We start from the raw sequence: 12,575 nt of genomic DNA on the forward strand, positions 1-12,575 counted from the left end.
AGCACTGCTTGTCTGACAGTGTCAACCAAACTTGAGCATTATCATCTTGAAAGTTTTATTACAGCTTTTGTGTTGAATTCCATGACACTCGTGCAGCCCGAGCATCCTTCTTTGTAATATCTGCATAGCTGTCATTGTTGAGACAGCGGGGGGCACATTGCATCATTTCAAACCCCATTTAACAGCACTACCTTGCCCCCTCTCCAAAGCCCAAATTGTCCTCCGTGGAGCTGCAGAGTGGCTCCAGACATTAACTTAATGAAAACAGGCCACTCTCCTTCTAATGCCAAGCAAGTGTGGTCCCACCATCGCAGCCACGACCATCTGCTGTCCACCTCCCTGCCAGCAAAGGCAAAGTCCTGTCAAAGCATCCCCTCTAAAAGTGCCTTAATTACGCCGATCAGAGGACCAGCAAGGACAGCAGGGATCCTTTTATTTTCTTAAGGACGATTTCATCTGTGTGTCCCCTGACGGGTGTTAATGTTGAGAGAAGCAGCTGAGTGTGCAGTTGTTGGAGTTGAGTCACAGCAGCTCCACAGCTGGCCCAGGAGTTATTAGTAGCTCAGCCTCAGCAGGAGAGGGTTGTTTTGTGAGAAGGTTAATATCATTTGGGTTCAGCTTGGATCGGTCTAGTGAAGGCGTGGTGGGCGGCTGACCACCTGTTCAACTCTGAGGGAGTGGGGGTGGTCTCTTCACAATGAGAGCAAACATTTGAAGGTCAAGTTTATCCGAGTTTTACCAAATAGTAGAAGAATATCAATATCAGTCGGGTGAACTATATACACAGAAAGTGTTGTGTCATAGTCCAACACATATTTGGACATATTTTCATCTTTCATTACTAGCAGTCTTCTGAGAAAACAGAACCAAAGTGATTTTTCATGTTACTCTTCATGGTAATGGAATTCTTTGTAGAATTTCGGAGACCAAAGATCAATATAACTCGTACGACTCTTTTTACCATTTATATTGGATTTCTGTGGCTGTTAAAAACAGTTTTAAAAAGCATTACAAACAGTTATTGGGATAAAGTACATGGGAACATAGAATATTTAATTCTATGGGATTCTGTGTCAAAGGTAAAGGTTCCACTGTATCTAAAATTTTGAAAATGCGGAGCATCATATTTTTTAATATATATATAATATAAATATATATAATAATATATAATGATATAATAATATATAATAATAATAATAATAATAATAATAATAATAATAATAATAATAATAATATAATATATATATTATAATAATAATAAAATAATAATAATATAATATAAATTATATATATATAATATTTTATTTAAAAATATTTTTTATTTTTATGTGTCTGCTTGTAAGGTAGTAGGCTACCTTCTAGCTCAGGGGTCGGGAACCTTTTTGGCTAAGAGAGCCATGAAGGCCAGATATTTTAAAATGTGTATCTGTGAGAGCCATATACATTTTTTTAAACATTGAATGCAATAAAATGTGTGCATTTTTATGTAAGACCAACAGTTTTAGATATAATGGGCTCTAATTACGTAGACCAGGCACACTACCCCACGCCAAAGGGGTGTGGCCAGCACACTTTCGTGAGCAGCGCAGTGTCCAATAATAAATCAAATACTTGCTGCCATTAATACAACTTCTGCTGCTGCATGGTTTTGCACCGTACTCAGTATATTTCGTTCTTTTGGCCATCTTCACCAGAAGGCTTGGTTCTGCAGCTTTAGCTAGGTGACTATTTGACTAAAGGAGGAAAGTTTACATTTACATCTTAATGACCGAGGTAGACTACCGCATTACCCAGTAATAATCGAGTTTTGGTGTTTGACCTGGAAAATATCATCAGGAAAGATAGATATGGTCGGCCGTATTGCAGTAGAAAATAGATGGACGGATTAAAATGCATAAGAAAGTTTTGATTTTTAATATTTTTACTGTGATGTTTACTTTAAAATGTTAGCAAACATACATTTTTATTGTGGTAAGAAATGCTTGAGAGCCAGATACAGTCATCAAAAGAGCCCTACCTGGCTCCCGAGCCATAGGTTCCCTACCTCTGTTCCAGCTCATCGAAGGTGATTAGGTAAGTAATAGGCTAAAGTAATATGCGGTAGGGTGAAGGGCTCCCTCGTTACCATCAGAGGGCCTTCAGTTGGGTGGCGTGCCGCCCACCCAGCCCCTGGCCCCAGGGGGCCCTGTAGCCTGATGTTTTTGTTGTCGTCAAAATGACTTATCTGTGATGTTAATGCTTGTCAGCCCCGCTGTTTCAGGCATGTGTATGTTGTGAAATTAGCTTATCATGAGGGTTTATCATTTGGGTTTAAAGGGCCCGGTCATCTCCCCCCCGCCACTGATTTGTTCCACGAGTGCTTGTAACACAACATAATTTCTAAAAACAGAACACGCCAGGAAAAAAAACAGCCAAAACCTGCACTATAACTAACTAATCTGTAGACACTCTAAGCCAGGGGCCTCAAACTCAATTTACTTGTGGGCCACTGGAGCTAGGGTCTGGGCGAGGCTGGGTTTTCAGGTTTTCAAAAAAAAAAACACATTTATTAAAAATAGAAAAATGAATGAACTTTGCTTTTGTTCCGATTTTCTACAAGAAAAGCTCTGATAAAACATTCCACTGTTCTCAAATATCTTAATTTTTATTTTTCTACACAAAATAAGATGACAAATAAATAAACAAATCAATAATAAAGAAAATCAATCAGTAATAAATAAATATAATAATAATAATAAAACACCAAATAATAAAAACTTAAGAAACCACATATAGTTGGTGGGTATACAAATGATTTTTTTCATATTAAAATGAACAAAGCATTATTAGAGCCCTGTAGACATGACAAAACATGACTATAGTCACATTTAAACTCTTTATTTACAACATATTGCGCAACTGCAGGGTCTTGAGACACATGCTAACTCGCAAACTAGAGAGCTAGCGACCTAAACGGTAGCCTTCCAGTTATTTCCTTTAAACTTAAATAGCCAAAAACTTACCACTTCCACACGGATAGGGAGGATAACTATTAACAGTTATTTAACCTTTAACATGAACATTAATCAAACGTAATAATTTTTTCTGGGTACATGATACCATACAGCATCCATATCAAACTTGGGCGGGCCGCACTAACATTAAACTTTCATATCAAGGCGTGGGCCTCAAACTAGTGTCCTGCGGACCACATTTGGCCCGCGGGCCGCATGTTTGAGACCCCTGCTCTAAGCGCTGCTTTTTCCTGCTCCTTTTCAGACATGTTGAATTACTGTAGACATGCAATGTACTCCATTGTTATCTTCTATGTTAAAAATAAAAATATGTTAAAAATAAACCAACACAAACACTGGGAGGAATTACATTTTTGCAAAGTAGTTGAAGTTAATTAAAGTTTTTACAAAATATATTTGTTATGTTCTCATTTGTCTCTTGTCAGCGCCCGTATTCACCGGTATTCTCAGCCAACAAACAACCAAGGAACGTTCCTCCATGTGAATACAAGCCGGTGCACGGTTAAGAGGAAAATGATAGTCAACCCTGAGGCTTGAATCTGATCGTTTGTCATCTGGATAGTATTGCTTAATTTCCCCAGGGACAAAACTCATTATTTCTGACTTTATCTCAACACTGACCTCTGGAATAGTCTCTAGGATGTTATTGGTTTCAGTCCATGTTTCCCCACCTTTTTCCCCCTCCTTTCTGCACGACCAATATGAGATACATGACCAGCCAGGGCACAGTTCAAGCCAAAGATGGGTGCATTATGTTATGTTGGACCACAGATGAAAGTCCCATTCACCTTTAATGTGCGACACAGAAAGCACAATTATATTGATTTATTGCTGGCTACATTATATGTTTTTCCCCCACATGACGGATGGTGAACGGAATCCGAGATTATATTGATAAAAGATGACTAATGGCCGTCAAACACCTTTTGCGGTTAAGCGTTTTTTGCCTAATGGATCACGTTTCTTTTCCTTCAAGGCCGTGAAAAGAAAAACTACTGACTGTATTTGTCCTCATGTTTATGTCACCATTTTGACTTTTTTCCACTTGTGACTTTTTTTCTCCTCTCACTTCTGTCGCAGTTTAATTTTGTTGGAAAGCTGCTGGGGCCTCGGGGAAATTCCATGAAAAGGCTACAAGAGGAAACAGGAGTGAAGATGTCCATCCTCGGAAAAGGGTCTATGAGGGATAAAGGCAAGGTAATATAAATCGATTTGTGTGGAAATATGCGGTATGTCATTGTTTAGCTCAGGGGTGGGCAAACTTTTTGACTCGCGGGCCGCATTAATTTAACAAAATTGACGGGGGGGATTATGTAGTATTTTACACGTAACAGTCCATTTTTACACCGATATTTTTACATATATTTTACATGTAAAAGTGTCATGCAATCTGCTATATGTGCACTTTGAAATCATTTATTTGATGTAAAGTGTGTTATAAATGTGTTATTATTATTATTGTTATTTTTATTAGAATTATTATTATTATTAGTTATAGTAATGTTATTATATTATTATTATTATTTTGTTAATAATAATAATATTACTACCTTTATTATATTAATATTATTAACAACAATATTATTGTAAACAACAGACCACATCAAATAACGAAATTGATAAAGCAGCTACCTCAACCATCAAAAAGTTGGCCCAAGCCACGCTGCCAGGTTATGTGTTGAGTTTAAATGAAATACTTTGGAAAAAACAGGCGGGCCATATTGAAACACTTGGTGGGCCGGATGTGGCCCCCGGGCCGTAGTTTGCCCACCCCTGGTTTAGCTCATCAAATAGATGGAAATAGTAAGAAAAACTTGACAATACACCAAGCCAGCAACATCCAAGCCAATAATGGAGATGAATAGCTTTAATCTGACAAACACATGTAGGGGGAAGACTTGTATAATTTAAAAGCATATTGTGTAATTGTCATGTGTGAGTGCAACATAATGAAGCACTTTGCCTCAGTCATTTATCCTACTGACATGCCGTTCCCCGGAGCTAAACTTAGCAGAGCGTGCATGCTCTTTCATCGCAGGTTTCAGTGTCATCCTATAGAGTTACATCGCTCTTAATGCTGAAGACATCGTTTTCAAACAACAACAACAGCCTTTGGTGAAAGTGGAGCCGCATTTCAATACAGTAGAACTTCGGTTTTCAGCATCGATCTGTTCCAAAAGGTTAGACAAAAACCGAAACATCAATTTTTACAGTGAGAAATCATGTAATCTAACTAATCCAGTAAATATTAGCCACGTGAATGATGTTTTATTGTAGTTTAGAGACGAATATTTCTTCACTTGATCTTTGCAGTAAACATCAGCAGCAGGTACAATCATCATCATTTCCTGACTGGCCTGGCTCACTATCTATAATGTGTCTCCATTTCCTCTGCAACCTGTGTTAAAGGTTCCTACGCTTACATTGCAGTGTTATTCTAGTGGAAACTACTCGTACTTTGCGAGGACGATTGTCTTGAATTCAGTAGTGTTTTTCGCCGTTAGTTCCGGCACTTGCAACAGTTTTTTGCATACATATTTAATAAAAAAAACAAAAGCAGACTTCACCATGTACCCAGCCGGGAGAAGGCCCCAGGGCAGACCTCGGTAAGGGATTATGTCTCACAGCTGGTCTGGTAATGCCACGGTGTCCACCAGTGGAACTGGAGGTTGTGGCTGGGGACCGGAAGTCTAGGCTACCCTACTGAGTCTGATGCCCCCGCCACCCAGACCTGGATAAGTGCAGGAAGATGGATGAATGGATAGATAGATAGACAAAAGCACAAATGCGCAGTGCTCTTGAACGGGTCATTAGCGTATGGCTTATTAGAGGAAAGATGGAGACCCATACGAGTTGTTAATTGTTCTGTATGCATTCTCCGAAGAAATAAACCCCACACAGACACTAGTGTAATAAAGATCATTAAAAGATTCCACTGGTAACGATCTACGGTTTCCCTAATTGGCACCAACCAGCAGAGGGCGCAATAAATTGAGGCCTAACACATTTGCTCTTTCACTTGCTGACATTGTCATATTTCTCAGTCAGAGTCAGTAGGTTATTTTGTTATGTTTATTGCATTGTCGCTTGATTCTTCATTTGGTTTCAATTGAACAAGAGGGATTTTGGTGCTGACCTGTGCCTTTTTTTCTTCTTTTCTTCTGCTTAAGGCCTTTAATATTTAATTGGTAAAAAAAAATAGATGGAATGCAGTTGCACTGGATGTAGTCATCCATCCTCTACATCCAAGGTGTTTTTTGTTTTGTTGTGTGTGCACAGAACATAAGTCACAATTTTATTTGGGTCAAATTTAGTGTGTCGGTTATGGTAATTAGGATCTGCTTATGGACCAAAAATGGTCTCGCTTTCATAAATTCTGGCTTTGTTTTTTTATTTTTATTTTTTCGAAAGACTCAGCACTACTCAGAAGAGCTTTAGGCACACCTTGGGTAGAAAATAAAATAAACCATACGGCGGTGTTGACTGCGTCAGCATCAGCCAGTGACGTTTGGCTTGCTTTTGCATGGGACTTGAACAGCCGCATGCTACATGTTAATGTCCCAGCAGAAGCGGTAGTAATTGTACATTTGATGAATTTTACTTAATGATTTGTCAGATCAACCTATGTACATGTTCGGACTTTTCCGCACCCCTAATCACAGGGTGGTTCTATTGCTGGTCAATGCATTTGACTCAGTGCTAATTGTCATTGTCGATATATTTTGCCAGTAAGGGCGTGCATGAAAGTGTTTCTTGCGTCATGCATTTACAGTATTTGGTAATTAAATACAAACCATCAATAAACAGAAATTAAACAAAAACCCAGCAAAAGTGGGAAAAAGGGCATAACTACAAAAAGCTAAAATGTTGATAATAAATAACTAAAAAACTAAGATTTTTCTTTTTAAATGTAGAAAATATGTACGTATAATTATGTATATATTTTTTTCCAGCATGTTTTTTTAATTATAAATATCAAAAGAACAGCCCTGTCTATACGTAATTGTATAGACAATTAGATAAGGGATAATCATAAATCATAAAACATTTGTACTTCCCAGTCATTAGGAGAAATACACACAATTATCTGCCACAGTTTTCTAGTGTGGATTTCATCCAAAAAATTGTGATGAGCCAAACAAATGCTAATTTTATGTTGTAACCCTGACATTAAACTTTCGAACCAATCAGTATAAAAATGGATTTGGAGTACACACCAAGATAAAATGTTCAATTACAGAGAAATAAATATCCTTTCATTTCCACCTTTTCCACAAAGAACTGTTTTATCTCAGCGACCCTGATGCATTAGTGTGCATGTTTGTCGAGGACATTTTTTGAATGAGTTGACTACAAAGAACACTGAAATGGTAAGGTCTTCACTCCCTGAGGTGTTTGCCCTAGGCCTTCATACTATGTCACTCACGGATGTGCCTCAGCTAATGTTAAATATTGTGTTTCTCAGCTAATTAACTAGCATCTACTTCATTACTTGAAGAGTCTTGACACGCTGTGTTGCACAGAGGCAACATGATATACATGCGCAGTACGATATCACAAAAGGCAAGGATGTATAGCATGTGTGTGATATCGATTTCATCTACACGCTGACATCCTTTTCAGGACAAGTTGACACTTAAAGGTTGTGTCTGAATCAGTATCTCATTCAGCTGTGACCCACTTGGGTCCGTCAGCTCGGCAGGGGAGGGGGCGGGGGTGATATCTGAGCCTGGGAGGTACATCAATATTGCACATTGTGCTGGTGGATCAGCCAGGTTAATACTGTACTCAGTCAAAGACAGACCACATCTCACCTTTTGGACTTTCCACAAGGCAGAACAAGTGTAGTGAGGAAGGTGTATCTGGCATACGACAACTTACATGCAGTGGGCAGTGGCAGTGTTAGAATGCCATCTCTCATGTGTCAGGTTGCTTATAGTCGCTTATAGTCTGTATGTGTTAAAGTTAATCATGGCATCACACAGGTGGATGTTCCTTGGCCCAGTGTTGTTTCATCTTTATGTGCTTTTATTTTACGCATGTTGAGATTCACATTGGGAGTGACCAGGATGGATAGGATCAGGAACGAGTACATCAGAGGGACATTACATGTTAGAGGCCTTGGAGATAAAGTCAGAGAGGCCAGACTGAGATGGTTGGGACATGTCCAGAGGAGAGATAGTGAACATATATGGACATGGATATATATGTGTGTGAATGAGAGGGACCCATGTGGAAGAGTGAGGTTACAGGGAGAAGAGATACAGACGGTGGAGAATTTTACTTAGGGTCAACAGTTCAGAACAATGGAGATTGTGAAAAGGAAGTGAAGAAGCAAGCGTGTGCAGGCAGGATGAAACGGGTGGAGAAAAATATCAGGCGTGATGTCATAGAAGAGTTTCAGCTAAAATGAAAGGAAAGGTATACAAAACTGTGGTGAGACCAGCCATGTTGTTTGGTCTAGAGACCGTGCCACTGAGGAAAAGACAGGAAGCAGAACTGGAGGTAGTAGAGAAGAGGATGCTGAGGCTCACAGTGGGAGTGACCAGGATGGATAGGATCAGGAACAAGTACATAACATTACATGTTAGAGGCCTTGGAGATAAAGTCAGTTATCGGCCAGACTGAGATGGTTGGGACATGTCCAGAGGAGAGATAGTGAATATATTGGTAGAAGGATGCTGCCAGGTAGGAGGCGCAGAGGAAGACCAAAGAGGAGGTTTATGGGTGCAGTAAAGGAGGACATGAGGGTAGTTGGTGTGACAGATAAATGCAGAAGACAGGTTTGGATGGAGGACATTGAGTTGCTGTGGCGACTCCTGAAGGGAAAAGCCCAAAGAGAAAGAAGAAGAAGAAGTGACCATTGATCAGATGGATTTTGATGACTTCAAATGGATGCATCTTTTGGCTAATATATAACGGCTTGAGTGACAACTGAATAATGTAAAGGATGTTGTACAAAAGTAGCACATCCACTCATAGTAAACCCTGACTCACGTCTCCTGTGCTTTTTAGCTGAACCTTATTCAGCTTATTCATTAACCTTGTTTCCCAGTGTTCTACACAGCTGTTTCACTTCTTTACCCTAATTGGCTGCCTTACCACGGTTAGGTGTTCATTTTATTCAATAGAAGAAGGGGTTTTAACTTTTTCCTGTTTATTTTTTAATAAAAAATTGTCTCGTTTCATGCAAGACACAAAGGTTGTATTCATTTAAATATTTGATGGTCATGAGTTTCTCTTTTTGCTGCACCTAAAATACCCCACTGTTGTGCTTAAAAAAGGACTGTTTTATCATCTTGTTCAAAAGAAGTGATTAACAATGTTAAAATTTTATTAATTTCTATAGAAAATACAATAAAATGAAAACATCTCAATATACCGCCATTTAAATTCATCCATCCAACCATTTGCAGGAGCCTATCCCAGCTGTCTTTGGGCGAGAGGCGGGGTACACCCTGAACTGGACGCCAGCCAATCACAGGGCACATATAGACAAACAACCATTCACACCACACTCACATTAATAGAAAAATAAAAGTAATAGATCACTGAAATTATCAATAACATTGATACAATTCAAATGTTCAACTTGTCATTTTTGATTTAACATATTTTATATTGTAAAAGTGAAAAAAGTGTCAAATTTAGATAGATCTCCTGCACTGCATTTGCACTATGAGTAGGTACAGTATGTGTGATTTATGCATATTAACGATAGCAAATAACATATAACTGCATTGTGTTTTCTGACAATAAATTCTCAAACTGCTGTTTTTTTATGTCTTAGGAGGAAGAATTGAGGAAAAGTGGAGAGGCCAAATATGCACATCTGAGCCACGATCTTCATGTTTTAATTGAGGTTTTTGCTCCACCGGGTGAGGCCTATTCCCGTATGAGTCACGCCTTGGAGGAGATTAAGAAATTTCTTGTTCCAGTAAGTGAACTTCTTTATATCATTGTTTCACACCATAACTTAATCCACACAAAGACAAAGTAGTTTGTTTGCACAGAAGCAATTAGTGTTAGTCAGATGTTTTTTTTCCTTTAAACCTACACTTACTGAGGAATAAAAAAAAACATTGCACTCAGCATTTTAAGTGCAGTATGGAACAACAAACGAATACCCTGGAGCACTCGGCCATAACTAATGTGCATGGTGTATAATCATGCAGAGTCTAAGCTGTAAATATTAATCAAGCTTTGCAAATGTGACAAGCTGCATGAGTTTGCTTTATGGCATACATGTCAAACTCAGACCCGGGGGCCAAATCAGGCTGGCGCTGCAATTGCATCCGGCCCGCGGAACGGACCTTATGAAACAATGTGCATACAGCGATCTGCGTAATTAAGCGATTTCTCTGGATTAATATATTGCCAAATCCAAGCATGTCAACAATGTGGAACACATACCCAACAATGGACGCGCAGTAAAGCTCAGCGATTGTGAGGTTTACTTTTTTCAAGGAGGCATTTTTGTAGGCAAATATTATTTATATAATATACTCAACATATATCATCATTTTACTCAACATATTGTCTAGAGAAGCCAAACTTTTTATTTAAGCCGCCCCACCAACTAACCTCATCACTGAAATCCGCCCAGAACTCAGCTCACAGGAGGAGGTGTGGGGTATGTCAACATTGATGCACTACACTGATGTCATACAACATGTCAAAAAATCCTAACTATCCCTTTAATAAATGTCGCTAGGGAGGGTAGATGTCGTTATTGTATAACTTACTATATAATTGCCATTGATGTATTTACATTTGCATGTAATTGTAATGGGCAGTGTAGCACAGAGGAATAACATTGAAGGATTGACATAAAGTGAGTAATTGGCGACTCTAAATTATCCATAGGTATGAATGTGAGTGTGAATGGTTGTTTGTCTATATGTGACCTGTGATTGGCTGGCGACCAGTCCAGGGTGTACCCCCCAAAGTCAGCTGGGATAGGCTCCAAAATCCTCTTGCGACCCTAGTGGGAACAAGCAATATAGAAAATGAATGAATGAAGTATAGAGAGGGGTTTTAATACTTGCTAAATGTAGCAACAAAGTGGCTAAGTTGGCGAGATGGATACCTTTTGCTACGTCATCATATTCATCATCAGATGAAGAAACAGACTTATGATACACACTGTCATCTTGTTTACAGAGTGGTAGCTAAAAGCTACATTCACAGACATGCGAACGTCATTATTATTTCTCGGAAAGTACCTGGTTACTGGAACTCTTCCACGTCCTCCTCCTCCTCTGCATTCGAGGAAACGGAAAGCTTTTTTCTGCCCATTCCGTTGCCAGTCAATAACTTTGAAGTTCAGCCATGAGCAGCAGTTAGCTTGTCTTGCTAGCAGTAATTGGAGAAATTGTTAGTTCTTACAACAAACAGTATTCAAGCCAGATTTGTACCATTCATTCATTCATTCATTTTCTACCGCTTTTTCCTCACGAGGGTCGCGGGTGTGCTGGAGCCTATCCCAGCTGTCTTTGGGCGAGAGGCTGGTGGCCAGCCAATCACAGGGCACATATAGACAAACAACCATTCACACTCACATTCATACCTATGGACAATTTGGAGTGGCCAATTAACCTAGCATGTTTTTGGAATGTGGGAGGAAACCTGAGTACCCGGAGAAAACCCACGCATGCACGGGGAGAACATGCAAACTCCACACAGAGGGTGGAATTGAACCCTGGTCTCCTAGCTGTGAGGTCTGCGCGCTAACCACTCGATCGCCGTGCTGCCAGATTTGTACCATTCATTCATTCATTCATTCATTTTCTACCTCTTATCCTCACGGGGGTCTCGGGGGTGCTGGAGCCTATCCCAGTTGTCTTCGGGCGAGAGGCGGGGTACACCCTGGACTGGTTGCCAGCCAATCACAGGGCACATATAGACAAACAACCATTCACACTCACATTCATACCTATGGACAATTTGGAGTGGCTAATTAACCTAGCATGTTTTTGGAATGTGGGAGGAAACCGGAGTACCCGGAGAAAACCCACGCATGCACGGGGAGAACATGCAAACTCCACACAGAGGGTGGAATTGAACCCTGGTCTCCTAGCTGTGAGGTCTGCGCGCTAACCACTCGACCGCCGTGCGGCCAGATTTGTACCAAAAGTGTCTAAAAAAAATCTCTGTTCGTCGTCACAGGAAGTGACAAAATGCACTTTAGGTGTTTTAGATGTCATCGGCCATTTAAAAAAATAAATACATTTTCAATTATAGTGGCTTGCATGAGAATGTGGAAATGTGAGTCCTCGGGCAAGACCCCCTGTTCTTGATCACTGTCGTATAAAGTGATCATTAGTATTGATGGCCACTTCAGGCTACTATTTCAGTCACAATCCATTTACTCGGAGCTAATACAGGTCCTTAAGCGGTGAGCCAAACCATGAGACACAGTGAAGCACACAGCATTGAACCGAGATCCAAATCTAGCTCGCAGTGTGAGGATGTGAAAGTTAGTGACTGACTATCCATAACAACACAACAGGACTTTGTCTGCTTACGGATAAACAGCCAAAATGTGCCTGAGAGAATATC

The 12,575-nt window shown here is 39.8% G+C and overlaps 1 protein-coding gene and 1 long non-coding RNA gene across 4 annotated transcripts in view; one reads left to right on the forward strand and one right to left on the reverse strand.

The window, feature by feature from the left end:
• Positions 1–12,575, forward strand: part of khdrbs2 (KH domain containing, RNA binding, signal transduction associated 2) — an 87,676-nt gene that overhangs the window by 34,973 nt on the left and 40,128 nt on the right. For all 3 annotated transcript variants that reach the window (XR_009120386.1, XR_009120385.1, XM_058058717.1), the window contains exons 3-4: positions 4,095–4,211; positions 9,805–9,951. Coding sequence is in view for 1 of the 3 variants with exons in the window: in XM_058058717.1 (XP_057914700.1) it covers positions 4,095–4,211; positions 9,805–9,951 (264 nt within the window). In the remaining 2 variants the exon portion in view is untranslated. The remainder of the gene's footprint in view (positions 1–4,094; positions 4,212–9,804; positions 9,952–12,575) is intronic.
• LOC131108036 (uncharacterized) overlaps positions 10,268–12,575 on the reverse strand; it is a 19,079-nt gene continuing 16,771 nt past the window's right edge. Inside the window, exons 2-3 of the long non-coding RNA XR_009120387.1 lie at positions 11,240–11,369; positions 10,268–10,998 (exon numbers count right to left, since the gene is read on the reverse strand). This is a non-coding gene — a long non-coding RNA (uncharacterized LOC131108036). The remainder of the gene's footprint in view (positions 10,999–11,239; positions 11,370–12,575) is intronic.

The sequence above is a fragment of the Doryrhamphus excisus genome, chromosome 20 (genome assembly GCF_030265055.1).
Source record: "Doryrhamphus excisus isolate RoL2022-K1 chromosome 20, RoL_Dexc_1.0, whole genome shotgun sequence".
Classification (NCBI taxonomy): Eukaryota; Metazoa; Chordata; class Actinopteri; order Syngnathiformes; family Syngnathidae; genus Doryrhamphus; species Doryrhamphus excisus.